Source organism: Pagrus pagrus (genome assembly GCF_965226575.1).
Source record: "Pagrus pagrus genome assembly, chromosome: 12".
Lineage (NCBI taxonomy): Eukaryota > Metazoa > Chordata > Actinopteri > Spariformes > Sparidae > Pagrus > Pagrus pagrus.
In genome coordinates this window covers 15159693-15179314 of record NC_140196.1, presented here as the reverse complement: position 1 = coordinate 15179314, position 19622 = coordinate 15159693, and the positions used below count along the sequence as shown (strand labels likewise).

The following is a 19622-nucleotide window of genomic DNA, read 5'->3' as shown; positions in this document are numbered from 1 at the left end:
ATAAGTTGCATATTAAAAAAAAGATCTTTTCAGGTGTACTTTCGGAATTTTATTTATTTAATTATTGCCTCGGCGATAGAGAAGTTTTTCCCAACTGTGCCCGCGAATAACAATTTTTATTAAAGCTCATATTCAGATCTTGTATGTCTCCAAAGTTCCAGCTTCTAGGGTCAGATGAGACTTCGTCTTTCCAGAGCATATGAAGTAAATCTCAATCACAGGTTCTACATCTTTGGCAACTAGCAGAGGCATTATCATTGTATTTGTCTGTGTTTAAAGATTACATGTAGTACAGTCATTTCAATACTAACATCATTGACTTGGAAGAAAATTTTAACAAACAGGCACACTTTTTGTAATGTGTGTATAAGTTGGTGTATCATATAGGTGCCTTACTTTTAATCGTCTCTTTCAGTGCCTGGAACTAGATTAATAATGCCACTCCCAGCCCAAAGATGAGGCTGTATTTCTTTACTGACTGAGAGTTCTGTTCTGCTTATTCAGACTGAATGAGTATTTTGGGTAAACATGTATCATTCTTTTTTTTTTGCACAATTGTTTAGGAAATCATACGCCGAAATGAGCTAGATAAATCATATATGAACGAATTAATAATGAACAAGCTAAGAAATAAAGGTCATTATCACCTGGTGAGGAACATTTATCAGGACAAAGTCCACCTGCAAAGCACGAAATGAAAATATCTGTGAAATATTTCTATAAAACTCTGAAATCCTGGTTGTTTAGTTGAAGACCTTATTTCACGCTATCATGCTTCCCTGCAGTGCTAACAACTCGTCCAGTTATATGAAATAAGCTTTCTATATTCTAGCCTGTAGCTTTGCAGAATAAAGGAGCAAAGTGTCTTTCTTGAGACTCAGCCAGCTTCTTTTCTTTTTTTTTTATTTCAATCACTGGCATCAATTGAATGAAGACATGGTGTGAAAAAGCTCTTCACTTAAAGATCAAACATCCCCCACATCGCTCCAACCTCAGCCAACACTGTCTGCACAGAAATGAGGGGAAACGCTGAGCAGTAAAATTCTCACTTTTTATTGATCTTTCAATATTAAAATCGCAGTAAATTATATGGTAACCTTGAGGGTTGTATTCCCTATCTGATGATACAGCATGAACCATTAAACAAATGACTCACGTCCGACAGCAGCGATGACTCAGACATCAAAGGATTTATAGTCTGAGTATATAATATTATCTACAAGTCTTTGGTGTGTTACAGTCTTTTTTAAATCTCTATAGATCCTCACACTGTACCAGCTCTGTCCCAGGGTCCAGAGCCACAGAGGGCGTGTTGGGGGGGGTGTTCGGAGTCTTGTGATACGTTTCTGGGAGTCTTTACATGCCAACAGTTGGCCCGGAGCAGAGGGTGGCTGTTCTGTCAGTTTATATTTAGGCTAAGTGTCTGGAGAATATATTTAACGAGCGCGCAGCCAATTACTGACCTACACACCCACTCCCAGCCTGGCCTGACTCAGGGGCCCGTCCCCACATGCCAACTCCAGGGTGAGAACCTTGTGGGGTGGCATGTGGTCCGACGTCACCCGCCGCTATGGCAACCCCTAAAGGAACAGCTGGGGCGTCCATATTTGGGCGGAGAGGTAAGAGATGAGTGGCTGTCACATGCTGTGTAGACCCCCCTGTTTGAGTGAGTGAGGACCCCTGAGGCATGTGAACACTTGTGGTTATGCCACTGATGAATGGCAGGAATATTTATGGCTGCCTCGTTGTGACTGAACATAATGCGAACAACTGAATTCATGCTGGGACAACACTTGACTTTAACATTTATCAGCAGCATATAAGCTTTTCATAAATGGTTTATAACATACTATAATGTAGTTGTAAGGGTTTATATGAATGTTTTAAGTGTTTTTTTAATGTGCAGTATTATATTTAATCCTTTATTTAAACATTTACATCTGGATCTCTTTTTCAAGAGAGACCTGTGTACAAAAAATGAACATATATGGTTGAAGCATTAACACAAAGTTAAATTACAGACATACGCACAGTCTCAAAACCAAGAAAAACATTTGTAAAGTACTTTTTTTTTTTAATGTTCCTGTGGAATAAGAGTATAAGAATGTATGGTATTTGTCAGCAATTACACTTTCTCAGATTAAGAAATATTTAATATTATTTCAGCATTGTTTTACTGTTTATTGCCTATTCTTTATAGACCATCCTCCACTCTCTGTATGAGCACCTGGAGGTTATTAGTGCTTACAACTACATTATTGTGTGTTATAAACCATTTATTAAAGGTTAATATTTATAACAAAGCCCATTTTGGTAATAAATTTGATTTAAAGGGGCTGATTGGGTCGAAGTCACAATTTACATCTGGTGCTAATTCATAGATCCCGACTGATATTATCAGCCGATATTGGCTTATTATCCACTTTTTTCTTTCTCTTTTAGTTTATAATGCAGAAAAGGATGCTTGGAGTAGTTAGTAGTTATTCATTTCCTGGTGGTGGTTACTGTTTCAGTGCATTTGATCACCACATTTGTACAAAAACATGTGTATATCAGCCAATATATCAATATCGGATTTTTTAAAATTCTTTTTAATATAATATCGGCATTGACCCAAAAACTCAAGTATCAGACGGGCTCTACTAATTCACACCACCAACTGAGGAGAAAAGGCAGACCAGCTGCTCTCCTGTCCGCTCTCACAGCCAGTTAAACATATTTGTGTGCACTGAATGAGGGAGGTGGTCCCAACTGTGAAACACAGTTGAAGGGAGAAGCAGATACGCTATTTAACGAAGACAACTAAATACCGCGTTTTTAATCTTATTATTACAGTCCAACACATACTGATATATGCTTTTAGTGGGTTTCTTTTTATTAATTTGTTTCATACTATTTGTTTATCTGTTATTTTGTCTCACTTGCTGTTATGTAATCCACAACATTAATGGGGCACTGTGTAGTTTTGGAGAAAAAATTCAAACTCTGAATTCCTCCGATAATACTGAGGTAATGATACCAATTCAGATTTATATATATATATATATATATATATATATATATATATGTATATATAAAACTGAATAAACAAGCTGTTCTCAGAGGACAATAAGGTCCGCAGAACACTGTTTTAGAGTTAGAAAGGTGGCAGGGTCCGCCACGTATAAACAAATTAAAACAGTATGAAATTGTGTTGTCCTTTGAGGTCAGTTTGTTTATTCAGCTTATTCAGTCAAGAAAAAAGAGAGAGTTTGTTTATTTAGTTTGTTGAGGCATTAAAAATCAGTCAATGAAGATTTTTCTCTTCTTATTAAAATTTCTTCCCCAAAACTACAAAATGCACCTTCAACATGGCTCTGAACTGTAGATTAAAATAAGCATTTATTTAAATCTGACATCACATTGTAACACTTTTTAATAACCATCATTAATAGATGGTACATTTATAGTCAGTTAAAATTTAGTTGGCAGTTTATTCACTGTTAACAATGAAACGCTGTATTAACCTTTTAACACAGCTGTTTCTTGTTTATAAAGCATTTTATTGTTTGTTTTCAGTGAAATTAAACAACTAATTTAAGTGTAACTAACCATAAACTCACCATTTAATAATGATGGTTATTATAAAGTGTTAGTGTTAGTGTTAGTGTGCTGTTTCTGAATAAATAAAGTTTATACAGTACAGTAAATATAGTAAAATGCATTAATTTATAAAAAAAAAAACACACAAAACCGTGACCGACATTTAAGTTTAGCCTGAAGACAAATTACATAAAAATTATACTTTATGTTTTTCATCTTCTTTTTTTGTAACTGTGCAGATCCTTTAGGTGTTAAAACAGAAATAACCAGCAGTCACAGACATCATACAGTGAGGCTTAATGGCCGAGACACAGGTAGAAACAGACGGTACTAACATTTAGGTTAAGGGTCTACTGGTTAAAGTTTTTAATAGCTCACATATTACATTTTCTCCATACGTATCTGTCACGTGTAGATCTACTAAAACGTGAAGATAGATGGAGCAGCATGTTGGTCAAAGCTGAAACGTGAGTCGAACTGACACCGCCGACTTTGGCAAATGTTAATGAACGATAAGCAAGACATGTGTCACGAAACCTGATGATCAGCAGCCCTGTCAAATAACGTATAATTCATCTTTTAGTAGACATTTCTGTTTCAACTCAGGTTAGATGGTAAAAGCAACACAATTTTGTCTTTCAGGGGGAACTGAACAAGAGTCCCACAACAGAGTGTAATAACTTTCACTTTTGTTCAAACATTTTTTCAGCAGCTCACCTGTATTGTCTCCCCATGATCTGTGGTAAACCCTCTGGATCTATCATTTAGTTGTAGAGGCCTCAGGGGAAGACAACAGGTATATTCCTTGTGGGGAAGTTTTCTTGTGGTAAAACCATTTTAAGACCATCATCTTCGTTAAATCTCACAAGAAGCAGTGAGCTGTGAGCACCCCTGGATACCTAGATTCATGGGATAAGATATATTCAAAGCGTAGAAGAATTAGTCTTTCACACGGGGAAAGCTCTGCTGCTGCTGCTGCTGCTGCTGTAGGTGTACCAAGAAAACAACCAGAAACTTTATTTTATTTCCAAGCATTTCTAATTTACAGTACAGATTAGTTTATGTGGCAACATTTGTTGTGATTTGTTTACTTTCAGGTCAGACACACAAGAAAGACTCAATTCAACGTCAATACTTACTGGCTAAATTTTGTGGGTTACATGTCCTGCTCGGGAAGTCTTGTGCCAAACCAGTCCCGAGGATCTGCGGCTCTTATAAATCTGGACTGCAGCAGGGAGCAGGGCGGGGCTGGACTTTGGACCAGGCGAAGGTTTCTGAGGATAAGAATAGAAAAACATGTGGTCTCACCATCCTGATGCCCTATTTGGCACTTCGTCTGAGAGGTGTCAGATACCGAAGTCTGCAACACTCCTCTGTAGCTCAGTATTTACGGCCTGTCTTATCCTGTTTGTAATCAAACAGCCAAAGATCCTTAACGGTAAAAAAGATAATAGTAATGTAATAATGGTCTTTAAATGTGAAAGCCACATTGAAGAATGTTAGAAGAGTTAAATAGGCAAAAGGCTGCACATCAAAAAGTTTAATAACTCCATAAATTGCACACGTTAAAGCAACATCTTGTAGAAATTGTCATTTTGTGAGATTTGCAACACCACTGTCGTAAATACAAATCCCAGGTCTGTAACAATCTGTCAGATGTAATGTAGGTGCTAACTACAAACAAAACTCATTACGTCATAACAATGTTATGTGTTGAAAACTATATGTTGAAGTATGTAACACTGTGATCCTGCCCTCTCACTGAAGTTACAGTTATGAAACAAGTGACAGGGGGGCGGAGTGGCTGAGACACTATTACCCTAATACAAGACACTGTACCATCAACATGATAAAAAAAAATGGCTTCAGAGTTTTTTGACTGTCGAGCCACATGCATTATGGGTCGAACAGTGATTGTGTTCTTATGAAATATGTATTCTTCAAGTCATTTTCATGTCTTAAAAATCACGACCAATTATTTGACCTATGACTCTAAACTGTAGATAATGCAATCTGTCTTTGTACTACCTGAAAAAGATATAAAGGTGGTGCAAAGACAAAGTGCAGTAACTACAATCTTCTTCCTGAGTCTATCTAAATCTATTTATTTTTTATTACATCATATTAATTGTTTCAATGTTTGCATGTTTAAAAAGGTGAAATAGATGAGTATTTAAGAAAAAGTCAAACAACCCTCTTGTAGTATTTTGTAAGTTTAACCTAATAAGATGGCTTGATATATTTTGTCATTGTATATAAAGCTATTTTAAAAATGATATACTCTCATATAATCTAGACAGCTGCTGCAGACCGCAGTAACTGCAGTAAAGCTCAGAAAAACCCAGGCAGACCACAACATCTTCACTTACTGCAGTCTGCACTGGTTTTTGGTTGGATTTTATAGGTACTGCAATTTTGACATTGCTTTTTCTCTACGACAGAGCAAAACTGAACTTAGAAATGTCAAATAAAACACACATTTAAGAGTTCAGTTCAGGAATTAAGAACTAAAATGGTTTAAATAGATACATAAATATAAAGTACCTTTAATTCCTTTTGCTTTGACAGAGGACAAGAATGTTTGCATATTGTATATATCAAAGCAGGTCTTTATCTTACTAAATGCACTGCTATGACTATGGAATAAACCCAAAATAATTATGAAGTTAAAAGTAAATTCGAACAAATTCAGGAAGTACCATCAACAATAAAATAAAAGCCTTCTCCGTTATTGATCTGGAGCTGCAGGCTGTCTCAGCATGATGCTGGATGTTAAAAGGCTCCTGCAGCATCAGTAGTTTGACACATAGACGCAGCCTGCCGCCGTGTGGTGGAGGTTCAGTGCCGCAGGAGGACATGAGGCCGTGTGGTGAAGCCTCTCCAAACGTGTTGCACAATGTTGGTAGATTTGGTGCAAAACTCCTCTCTGATATCTGCTCATTAATGTTGATGAACTGACCGTCTGTGGCGCTTAAACGACATGGTAACAAAGGTTTTCTAATGACTTGTAGTCAAGTATTTCTTCCACAGTTTATATTCTAAGATTGTTGAGAGTTGAATTGTTTTTTATTTCAACAAACCTTTGTTTGCTCTTCCACCGGGCTCACTGGTTCTGGAAAATCACCAGATTGAACGGTAACATTTCGATGACTTCAGTTCACACCCGTGCGTAAAGTTTACTCGGCAAACCTCCTCGTCTAACTCTTGTGTAACAGAAGTTCACCACGGCGAGGCATGGGTTAAATTTTCTTGCTAGAAAGTTTGACTTGCCTGAATTCGATAAATGACCAGAAAAAAAGTCTCCAGCCCTCCTCTCCTTCCACTTGCCAGTCCTCCAAAGAACTGATATGTGGTTGTGTGAGCGCGCTCCTGCTTTTCATCCACTTCCCACAAAGACACATCTGTGCGCGTTGTTCATCTCATGATCTGATTTATCATTGACTTACAGGAGGGATTTATTTTTCTAGTTTTACTGTCATGGCAAAATGGTCACTTTTATTTTTATACTTTTTCCAGGGACCATTTCCCTTCATCTTTGGGCAGCAGCAGCAGCAGCGCACAGCTGGCTCCTGGCGGCACCGGATCCAGTGGGAGAACAACGGGCAGGTTTATAGTTTAATGAGCACTGGGTTAGAGTACCAGGCTCCGGTTCGGTCCAGAAGCCAGTCGAGGGTTTATGTGAGCAACAGGAGGGATGGCACCAGGAGCCAGATGGCAGGAGCGCACAGATCAGCGACGCTTGTTAGACCTGGACAGGCTGTAGATCCAGGATCTATCGCTGGTAGACAGTCTGCGCCTTTTAATGGTCGTGCGTCGGGGACCAGACAGCATCCTGAGCGTTTTCACAGTCATCCAGGCGCACGACGCTTGAACCCAGAACACACCAACACCATCAACGCCTCTGCACCGGGGAGTTTGACAGATTTCCCAGGCAGAAGAAGAGCTGCGACCGGGGGTGCGACTGCGCTGTACACCAGAGGAGGAGAACCAGCAGGGCCCGGTGCGCAATATCAACAATTACGCGCGGGGCCAGAGGCGATATCTGTCTCCAGGCAGACGGATCACTCCATCCCAGCACTTCCAGCAACTCTGGAGAGGGAACCTGAGGCTCCCTCTCCATTCCCTGCTGCACCCAATGAGGATGTTTCAAACGAGGCAGCCGGTAATGGAGAGGACATGGTTAACGACGACCCTCGAAACCCGCTTAAAAACCACAGGAATTCTGTTTTCTACAACTCCTATCCCACAAGAGGGAGGTCAGTGGCCCGCACGCGCCGTCCGCCCAGCACAGGACATGGAACAAGATATTTCCAAAATGGTAAGTGTCCTTATCATGTGGGATGAGGTAAGACTTCTTAATTGGCATGGATTTAAATGAGAATGAGCTCCAGTGGGTGCCTCAGTTCGGATAAATAATCATCCATTACATAGAAAATACCTTTTTAATCTGCTGCTTTTATGAATATTACAAATCCAGACTCATGTCTCACTAACTGAAAGGGGGGAAAAATGAAAAACAAGGAGGTAAAATATCTTTTTTTTTTTGGCTTTGGATCCCTGGCTGACAGCTCAGGAATGTAAAATACTTTGAATTCTGCCAACAAACACAAACAGCTGCTCTATTTCAGTGAATTGTTCTCAGACTGAATAAACTGTCAGAATTAAGATGTCAAAATCATAAAAAAAAAAAAAACTAAACTTGGATTGTCCCTTTAATCTCCTCTCCCAGGACTGCCAGACCTGGTGCCAGACCCGTATGCCATCCAAGCAGGTGCTTATGTCCAGCGCATGCAGATGTACGCCCTCCGCTGTGCTGCTGAGGAGAACTGTCTCGCCAGGTAATCGATGGTGCCAGAAGTGATTCATGTCTTCAGCACGCAGACACTGAAACACATGCACATTCTCTCACACAGTCTCACACAGGTATTTCCTTTGTTTGTACAGCTCATTGAAGGTTAATTTCACTTGTTTTAGCCCCACTTCTGGTTGTTTTAGGGTAACTTTAAACCACGTCTGTCAAACTTTTCAGTGTGGCAGGATAACTGAGTTGCAAAACCTGTTTGATCTTATAATAGAGCACTGATTCTCCGACATGATGTCCTGCCAACACATAAATGTTCTGGGTTGGTTTTCCTAAAAGCATTCATCACGATGGAACAAACCCTCTGCACTCCGTTACTTTTAAGACAACTAACCCTGGGAGCTCATCCAGTCGCACTTTCCAACGCAGCTTACGCCCGTTTCGCTTCTGATCCATCCAAGGTCGGCGTATGGACCCGCTGTCAGAGACATCGACTTCAGAGTCCTCCTGCGGTTCCCACAGAAAGTGAAGAACCAAGGCACCACCGACTTCCTCCCTGTCAAGCCGAGATATCAGTGGGAATGGCACAGCTGTCACCAGTGAGTTTACTCAGCCTGCAAGTGTAATGACCTCACATCGTTTAAATGTTATGGTTGGCTCCATTCAGCTCTGATACAAAAATAGTAACAAGCTTTTATTTTCTGTCCATCAGACACTATCACAGCATGGACGCCTTCAGCAACTACGACCTGCTTGACGTCGTCACCGGACGTAAAGTGGCCGAGGGACACAAGGCCAGTTTTTGCCTGGAGGACACGGGCTGTGACCCCGGATTCAGGCGACGCTACGCCTGTACATCTCATACACAGGTAAATAAACACTTAAACCAACACAGTGTCATGGCAGTTTGTAAAATCGTCTCGAAAATGTAATCTACGTTTTCGTGCCACAACCACGTTTCACTGACTGAGTGAATCACGACATTTATGAACCACGCTGTTGGGTTTGGGCAACACAAGCACCTTGATCAAGGTTTAAAAAAAGCAAATCAGTTTTTTGAAATACAGATGAAATTGAATCTTTAGGATTCGTGTACATTGACACAAATTTTCCATTTTAAACTCATGTTGAGTGTGTGAGCAATTTGTGCTCATGCACTCGAATCCTTTAGATTCATTTTCGTCATTATTTCTCGAACTGGGTTGCTTACCTAGTACGTAAAGTAACTGTTCTTTTGCAAGAGAGACCCAGAAATGAGGAATTAGCAGCAATCATAGACATTTTTGTTCTAAATACATTCAAAGTTAAAATTTCAAAATCACCAAGTGGAATGGGTTATAAGGTACAAAGTCCTGGAGGTCAGTCTTTCCAGCTTTGGTATTCATCTGCAGGGGATCTAGTCTTGATCCAGGATCATCATTCATATCACAGTTCTGAATAGGTATCTCATGAAAACTGGACATTTCAGCAGCTTGTAAAATGCACGCAGGAAAAATAAGAGATAATAGGCAACCATTTTTACAGCTTATATGATTAAAAATAAACAACAACAGAAGAACATGACTCACACCAGATGTCTGCCTCATCTTTGACTATGTTTGTATTGAATTTCATGGAAGAGCGACTCCTTAGTCAGAACAAATTGTGTATTTTTGTTACTGTACTGAACTGTGATACCAGCTGGTCCTGGATGAGGGCTAGAATTAGTCCTTCTTGAGGTCTGGTCTGGTGAACAGTATCATTAACTTTGGAGAGAGACTTACTGAAACACCTTTAGTAGCTGACCTTTACTGTATTTAAACTGTTAGGCAGTACACAAAATGTCCACACAGTTCTGGTACTTATGAGAGACAGACTTCTCCTGATTAAAATCCTGATTTTTGGTCTGTGGTTTGTGTGTCTCCGACTCTTTCTACAGATCCTACCTGCTCAGTCAACGTCAGGTCTTTCAAACTCCACACTTCTAGTTTTTAATGCAGACCTGTGGAAAAACTCGTGAGCTGAGATTATCAGACATTTTTCGTATTCGAATTTGTCTTTGACATGTAAAATTGGCGGAGTGCCCCTTTAAATGACGATTTAGGAATTCTGATTAAAATCTCCACAAGAAAAATATCAAACGAAGGGACTTTTATCTTCAATAATTCGATCGCGGACAGCAAGCCAACTAAACCAGATTTAGTCGACCATTTTGGATCCCTTCGCATGTCACACAGTAGATTAGCATCTGTTTGTGTAGTTCAAAGTTTCTGCAGATATTTTTATTCTATTTTGTTTAGTCAAACAATACTTAGCGTACTTAGTGAGGTTCTGAGCTGCAATTACTTTTGTTGTAGAGTCTTCTGCAAATCCTCCAGATCCGCTTCTGAGCACTGTTTTTCTAACAAAAACTCCAGTGTATGCCAACAAAGGAAAAACATCCTGAGGACATGGGAATATTTATTATATCTGTTGTCTGGGCTCTGTGATTCTGGCTTTGCACGGCTTAGCGCCGGTTTCTTGTAACAGCTTTGCTTCCAAAGAACTGTTTGTATAACTTAAACTCAAATCTGGCTCATTTGCTGCGCTTGTAGGAAAATAGTAGTCAGTCGTCTAAAGAGTCCAAGCATTAAACCAAACTGTGGGGGGTTTCTGGATGTGTTCTCAGGGACTGAGTCCAGGATGTCACGACATCTACGCTGCCAACATCGACTGCCAGTGGATCGACATCACTGACGTTCCTCCAGGAAACTATATCTTGAAGGTGTCACATTATTTTTTTTCTCAGCTTCTCTCTCAACATGGAGATATAACTAACCTGCAGCGCTGCTCACACACTGTGTTTATTTGTCATTATTTTTTTCCAGGTTACTGTCAATCCCAATTTCCACGTCCTGGAATCAGACTTCACCAACAACGTAGTGAGATGTGATATTATATACACAGGAGTCTACGTCCAGACACGCAACTGTCGAGTGACAAGGTACCGTACAAGTGTTTCTGTTGCATGTGGTGTGATTTCATTTTGAATATTTTAAACATATCTATCCTTTATTTTATTTTTAAACTTAAAATTGATCGGTTGGATAAGTCTTATTTGTTTACAAATTGGATGCCTGTATTTTCATCTCTTCTGTTTTCATTTTTCAGAGGTTGAAATCTCCCTTTTCAAGAGCTATCTGCAGCAAACATCTCACCTTGTACTGTACGACAACATCAACTCTATGACAAACAAAAAGTGCAATTGGTAAAGGGTTTAACTACAACTGTGTGCTACATAGTCTGGCGCTGCATTAACTGGAAATAAATGCCAACGTTTACACCAATTTTGTACATTAACTGGAGACCTGAGATCATCAGATTTACTTGATTTCCACAAATGTGCCATGACTCATAAGAAAAAAGATATCTTGTTTTGCCTTAAAATACTCGTACTGTGTTCATATACATTTATTCCTTGAATGCTGGTTTACTGCTTGAAATGTGTTTTGTTTTCCGCTTTGTGTTATGTGCACATTAATAGTTTTTACAGATGATGTAAAGGATAAGATATTCAATATTTTTGTTATTGTCAACAAATCCCATGATTAGACCTAAACCAGAGACATGTTAATCCGTCTCTTGATACTTTTCTATACCCGCCTCCCAATCCCACGCTTGTTGATTACTACTGAAGATAAAAATCTTCAAAAACAGGTGACAAATCTATAGTTTCACTTAAAAAAAGAAGATGAAATAATTATATTTATTTTTAACAGCTGGACTTTGCAGTTTTGTAGACAGTGTTCCTCAAAACAGGAGCTTGGATGCACAAGTATTTATGGTAGTTAAACGTACTACAAGTAACTTTAAAAGTGATAATTAGGGTCTTTCTATGTGGGGTTGTATGAGGCACTGATCCCTAGTCACTGCTTACCTGCAGTAAGTGACGATATATATATATATTATATTACCCCGCATATCAGCTGTTTGGGTCGGACTTTCAGCAGCTGTCTGACGACAATGTAAAGCACCAAAAATGTTCAAAATATAACATACACCTAAACAGATATATACTTTCATATGTGGGACTTCTTTTACGTGGCTAAAGTACATCTTGCTGTCGATGCAGTTTAGCAGTACAATGCTCTGCTTCGATGCTACGCATTGCTTCTGCACACAGGGGGAGAGCTGATGGTGACCTACTGCAGGAAATACACTCACTGGGGATCAGTACCTCAGCAGAACAACTGGCTTATAAAGTAGCATTTTATGATGGCCTTGCTACTGTGATTTATCTTGCTCTTGGCTTGACATTCCCTTGTAATGTTGATTACTTCAGCTTTGGGGCGAACTCACCCAAAATCCAGAGCTTCACCTATTAGGCTTACTGTTATTAATTTGATTACTGTAACAATTCAGCAACAGCTATTTAACTGAATACATGTCGTAAATGATCCTTCGGGTCTCTTGTATGTTCAGGACACATTTCAACCCAATCCAGTGACAAATAGGCGATCGGTGAGGCTCAGAATCTGCAAGCATACAATCACAAAAGCGTACATGTATCGACCATTTTCATTTTACAGTTGTTAATTATCATTATCATTATGTCATCGCCATGCATCCTGCAAACAACTTTAAAAAAGATATAATCGATTACGATGCAGAGATGCTCATACAACAATGAAATTGTGCTTGACGCTGCTCTAAGTAAAAAAAAGCCACAGTGTGAATATTCATGATAAAGAGGGAACCAGTGAATTATTATGTCTCGCAATAATTTTTGACATCAAAGGAGCTCTTGGGCACCAGGGAATAAGATATATCAGGCTTTGAATACGAAGACAACACGTGTGAGTGGGATTAATTCACTGCTGGTTTTGTCTTTTCATGGGATTTCAACAAGAAAATTAGAGCATATCTCTCTGTCTTATCCTTATTAGCAAACTGCAAATGTCTCATTTTCTGTTAAATAGAGAGGGTTTATGTTGGAGTATGCTTTTACAGATGTGTGCTTGTGTATAAATGAGTGAATGAAAATGTGGAAACTTTAATGTAAAACTGTTAATTTTGCTAAAACAATGGAAACCTTATTATATTCTGTTGGTATGTTGGATTCAATGCAATAAAGATGTTGAGGAGAGAGGAGTTTATTGTTATAACAGTTCTTCCAGCTTCTTTTTTGAATGATTACCACCGGCTCCAGCTTAATCTTCGCTTCATTTATTGATCTCTGAGGGGTTTTTTTCTGGATGGTAGCTGCACGCACATTTCATGATAATACTGCCAAGGACCATTCAAAAATAGATTATTTTAACAGTTTTAAATTTAGTGGACGAAAGTGGTTTGTTTAATCAGTATCCCGTCCTCATCCCGCTGAACGGAGGAGCTTTACTTTGACTGATGAGGCTGATTGTGGCCTCAGAGTCAAACAGTCCTGCAGGCAGACGCTGGCGGCATGTTTGCTGACAGGCCTCTGTGAAGACACAGCCCGCAGGATCTTATACAGCCGTGCCATATCTACTAAAACACAGCCAGAGCACGATGAATGGAGGCCTTTTCTCACTCTCTCCTCCTGTGTGCATGTAAAGAAATGTGTCTCACAGCTGCTTTAAAAGACTCCTTCCTGGCCCAGAATTCATCGCCTCACAGCTTCATTCACATCCATCGAGGACTGTATAGGACGACAGGCGTTTTAATAGCACTGAGATGATTTGTCTGAGTGGGAGGATTGACACAACTCGCCAGAGATTCATTCAAAGAGGTTTTCACCAAGGACAAATGTGTTTTTGCAGCAAGCACTAGACTGTTTCAAACAGCCAAAGACTGACAAGACAAATGCTAAACATGCATAGGTTGTATTCACTCTGGAGTGGGTAGAGCTTCACCTGATTCAAAGATGTTTTCACCTCGAACAAATCACTCTCTTAAACAAGCTTTATATATATCATGGGGCGGTTTTGACTGATGTACTGGAAAACATGCAGGTTCCAGACAATGTATGCACTGTTAAATGCACAGATGTCAGGTATTTACAACGAAACAGGGCTCAGTCTCGGCTTAAGAGAGCAGCGAACCGGGGAGATTAAGCACAATTTAAATGGTTTACGTTGGAAGTCGCCGAGGTGCTTCCCTGCCAGAATAGATTGTCTATGTTATTGAGAGTGTCTGGAAAACTCCCATTCAGTCGACTCTGTTCCTGTCTGTCTTGGAATTTTCAGGACAATATTTACAGACAGTTACTATTTCAGCAAAGGATTCGCTGAACAGAAGTCCAGATCTGAACACAGTACAACAAGTCGAGAGCATTGGAAGTAGCTCTGTGAGGCTGTAACAGACACAGAGCTGTACGCAAGCATACTCGCAGAAACAATATCAACAGGCTGATTCTAAGCACATGTTCACATCTTACTTTGAGCATGTTAGCATGCTAACATTTGCTAGCACTAAAAAAAGGTTTTCTTGGAGATGTCATTAATTTTACAGGTCATAAACCATGAAACCCTGAAATCAGTTAAAATTGTATCACTTACAGTTCCCTCATATGGACATCAGTGGGTCTTCTTAATGGGTTTTTGATTAGATGCCTGAAATAGGGTCTGTGGTCAACAAAAACATAGGGGGCAGCATATCACCACAGGGACCAACAACTGCTCCTCGTTGGCAGCTATCCTTGGCTGTAGCTAGCTACTGTTAGCATATTAGCTCATGGAGCCCAGCTACCCTTGAGTTTGTCTGGACCGATCACAGAGGGAGTCACCACAAGCAATGGGGCTCAGCTCAACTGGAATTGGCTACCTGACGTGAGCGAGAACTGGGACTAAACATAACCTCTGAGACTGTTGGAGGTCAGTTCAACAACGGGGGAAACTGCATGAAGGTGATACAGCGACCAGGACTTTGACTTCAGGGACGACAAGGCACGGCAGGCGGGGACGGTCTGGCATCGGCATCAGGTGAAAATGTTGTGTAGAACTGGAATATTTTCACATCTTATTCTGAGTTGAGGATTTCTTTTAACCAACCAAGAGGTGATTGTGGTAAGAAAAAACAAGACTGGTTTGGTGAGATTTATTTAGTTTAGGCTGAGTTTGAATGAAGTGTGTTTTACGATGAGTTAACAAGACAGTTAAGCTCGTCTGAGTCTGGTGAAAGAGAGAAACTTGCATTCAGTAGTTGTACTTTTCTGTTTAGTGAGGAAAATACAAGTAAGAGTGTTTCATTTCTTGGCATATTGAGAGTTTATTTTGTAATTTATTACGCAAACAGCTAGCAAGTGGTATTACAGACAGGACAGGCTGGGGCTAGCTGGTTAGCATGCTAACTTCAGTAGACATCTCTACAACACAGTACATAGCACACTTTGACATTACATCAACACTGTTGTTTCTTCACATTCTGTTGATAACGTCAGTGCATTTTTTGAATGTTTTAATCAAAAATTCTGGCTATTTCTTGCGCATTGCACCTTCTTACACAGTATACATCAGTGAACATTTGCGTCCTAAGTTTTGGTCTCTATTGCAAGTTTTAAGTCGTCTTCAGTACAGCACGATGTTAATCTTATAAATTATGGTCCAATGTGCAGTCAAATAGATTCAACAGATTGTTTGTCCTCGGATTCTCAGTCAGATCTAATCAAGATATCCTCCCCGGCTCCACCCTCCTGTCAAAATATGGTCTCTTCTGGCTCCAGAAAAACAAGTCGCTGACTGCCGTAATGCCAAAGTCAACAACAGCAACAGTTTGTGAATGATTTCAATATACCTTGTATTGATTAAAACTGAAAATGCGGCGGTTAGTTTCCCATTCGTCCACCAAAACGTCTTGTTGTTGGCCTCTTGTTAGGCATCTTTCCACCTCTCGCTTGAATGCCGAAATCAATTCTGGGATATTTGCACTGGCAAGTTCACACAAGTTACCAACCGGTGCATCCTCATTAAAATGGACGTGTCAAGAACACTTCCCAGAATTTTAACCGTTCTTGGCAAGATGCAAAACTTGTGTATTGGGACAGCGCTTGGGCCACAAAAGATGACATTTCACAAGGACACAAGAACACAAGACAGACAAGGACGCATACTGAGAGAGACTCAAGGGTTTAAAACTGTAGTCCACAAACCAATGAGTGACATCATGGTGAGTTCACACTTTTATTAAGCCATTTGGCTTTTTTGTCTTGATTTTTACTTACTTTGCTCTCTCTTGACATTGCTTTTAGACTCACTTATGAGTCAAACCAGCACTACATCCCCGCAGCCAATAAAAACTCAAGGGATGTTGAACTTTAAGCTGTCCGATCAGGTGATGAGTGCTCGGCTGACTTGTGTTCCTCAGAGCTCAGCTGGTCTCCTCCTTTTTGGACCAGCATGTCATTTTAAACATGCCATGCTGTAGAGAAGACAGCGACTGTTTGCTCAGCTGTGGAGCTTCACACCAACATCTGGACACAGGCTCTCGTTAGCCTTACACAAGCACAGAAGAGAACTGGCTGACACCTCTCATTTGGCCTCAACAAACACCATCCAGCGTGCAGGTAGGTAAGGTGTGGAGGGAATGGGATGGGTTTTCGCCATCTGCCTGCAGCCTAGACTGAACATACTGTGGCAAGGAGAGACATTTTCCGGATGCATCTGCACGTAGGTGGGCAGTGTTTGGAGAGGTTACCGAGGCCAGGGTTTGGTATTTGCAGGTCATATTTCAACAAAGCGGGGCCACGTGAGAGCTGGCGGGGACGTAACGGAGGAACGTGCTCGGCCTACAGAGGACGTCTTGACAGGCTGGTTTAGGCACAGAGCAGAGAAATTCCTCAGCACTTCTGTCATCCCGCTGAGATTAAGAAGAGTGCTGAGGTCAGCCATAGACCAGCGTGTAGGGCAGACAAACTGGGCCACTTCCTCACCTTACACAAGCAGCAGACACAATGTCGTAAATTTACAGAGTGAAAACTACATGGTGCACTGAGACAAAACACAGAGGAGTCGCCTTGGAGCGGGACTGATGAGGAATTCTGTTTCTCTCTCGAGCTGGGTGGTATTGTGACGTGGGTGGTATTTTTTGGGGGATGGCTCAGAGGATTTGCTATTCTTTGATTGTACCGTACTGTTTTTCCTGTGAGCTGCTAATCTCTAACTTCAAACATTAATTTAGCTCTTCATCAGTCTGTTTTGTTCGCTTTAATATTCCCAAAGGACATGGCAAAAGTGACTGACTCACATTATTTGGCAGCAAACAATCACACAAATTCCTTGTTTGATTGTCTTTTTAACAAATCAGGGTTTTGGTAAAGAAAACCGATAATCCCTAACTCATTACTTTTGTTATCTGGACTAAAATAATATGTGGTTTAAAAACTAAATAATAGTATACACAATGTTATCTTCAGCACACACAACAGTGACTATTATTTTAGGTTGATTAAATTAGCACACATTCCCCAGCATGCGAACAACTGTGGTTTTATTTTGGGGGGATTTAATTTTATCTCCTCATCTTCTGATTCTGGCCTTTTGGTTGTAAAGCACTTTGTAAGTATAATTTTAAATCTGATGTACAATAGGTCTAAAAAAAACCTAAAGAAATTCTACATAAAGTCAATGTAGATATAATATATTTTCTAACTTCTAAAAATGTGATGGCTACAAACCAGCTGATATTCTTCTTTTTCTTTACATTAACACTTGAAGTATAGACACATTTTTATTTAAGAATTGTTACTAAGAAATCAATGAGCTGAACTGATGAAGAGTAGTTTAAATCCCCACAAGGATCTTGTTTTTGCTGACCTCTAGTAGTTTAAAGGTGTAATGAGTAAGAAATTAAGGCAGCTCCAAAACTATAGGGGGCACCATTACTGCTGCTTAGCTTAGCTTTCGTTAACAAGTAGCTCAGCTAGTCGTGGAGCTAACTAGCTATTCTAATTATAATTCCTGCCCTGTGACCTCGGATTACAGGGAATCACTGCAGTCAGCAGGGCTCATCCTCAGCCGACTCCCAGTGAACGCAGCTGGACATGCTGCATTCAATGCTCCCGGGATGGTGTGTTCATATCATGTCAGATGCCAAGAAGAAGTTGGAGTTGAGGGTAAATCTACAATGAATTTTAAGCTTTGTAAACGGATATCTGCACATTAATGCAGATACATTTTTAAAAAAGCTAGTTAACAGCTAAACTGCCATCAGACGTTAGCTGATGGGTTAAAAGATTGCATGTCGGCTGAGGTGTTCTGCCTCTTTTGCGATCCACATGGACTGTTAATCTGCATGCAACCAGAGCCTGGTTTGACTACAAACGGAAACCAGAACTCTTCCAATATCAAAGTCCCTTATCTACAGATTCAGCATTCATATGCAGATAACTGTTTGTTGAGATTACTTCAGACTACACGTCATCACCTTAAAGCTGCTACTGTCTCTCCCAGCCTGGCTCTTTGTTTTTGGAGGCTGGTTGGATCTCTAGCCGTTGTTCAGGATCAGGACGTAGCCTTTGAGACTGCAGTTGTCCAGCACACAGTAGTTGTCCATCCTGAACCGAAGCGGGTGAGAAACCAATACTCCACTGGACGCACCTGGGGTATTAACAGCATCCTAGTCATGTATTATTTTTGGGTAGATGAGACAAACGGGAGATGGCAGCACTAAGAGTCAGTGTTGTTCTTGGTTAAATCTCTGTCTGACATTCCAGAGTCACTCCAGTATTTACAAAGGCGGCAAGGCCAACAGCTCAACCGGTGTGCCTTCAGTCTGATTCATACACTTGGACAGCAGGCCAAGACTTGGCCTTTCTCAAAGCCCAGCAGGGTTTAGGTGGAGCAGACGTTATCTGAGACCCAGGCCTGCAGACCTTTAAGCGATCGCTCTGAGGATTGATGGTTGTTTTGTGATTTTGACTTGTTATTCACACGGCGTCTTATCATGAGTTACTTGTTTTAAAAGTTTAGTCAAATAAAAGAGTTGGAAGAAAGTTCTTTTAGAAAATATACTTATATCTCCCCGTCAAAACAGAACTCTCCTATGAATAGAAAGCAGGGTGATGTATCTGGAATATGAAAAATATCCTGACACAGTTCATGACTGAGCTCAAAACTATTTTAGTCTTTGATAAACACAGAAATTTAGAGATACAGTGGAGCACTATTGATTCATTAAACGATTGGGGTTTTTTTGGCAGTGGATAAAAACAAATAACGATCACTTGATGCATTAATCAAGCATGACAGACACTCTCTGGATCAAGCTTCTCAAATGTGAGGATGTGCTGCATTTCTCTGTTTTTATT

General features: G+C 40.2%; 1 protein-coding gene across 2 annotated transcripts; it reads left to right on the top strand.

Annotated features, from left to right (window-relative positions):
* Nucleotides 1-555: 555 nt before the first annotated feature.
* On the top strand, nt 556-13487 carry LOC311266148 (protein-lysine 6-oxidase-like). 2 transcript variants are annotated; one of them, XM_084368349.1, is made up of 8 exons: nt 556-4049; nt 7099-7900; nt 8312-8420; nt 8845-8982; nt 9096-9252; nt 11031-11126; nt 11230-11345; nt 11513-13487. In XM_084368349.1, exons 2-8 carry the CDS (start codon nt 7201-7203, stop codon nt 11517-11519), a joined length of 1323 nt encoding a protein of 440 aa, XP_084224475.1. In that variant the 5' UTR covers nt 556-4049; nt 7099-7200; the 3' UTR covers nt 11520-13487. The 2 variants fall into 2 exon arrangements, with proteins under 2 accessions (XP_084224475.1, XP_084224474.1); XM_084368348.1 differs by lacking the exon at nt 556-4049 and having other exon boundaries at nt 6964-7900.
* The last annotated feature ends 6135 nt before the right edge of the window (nt 13488-19622 follow it).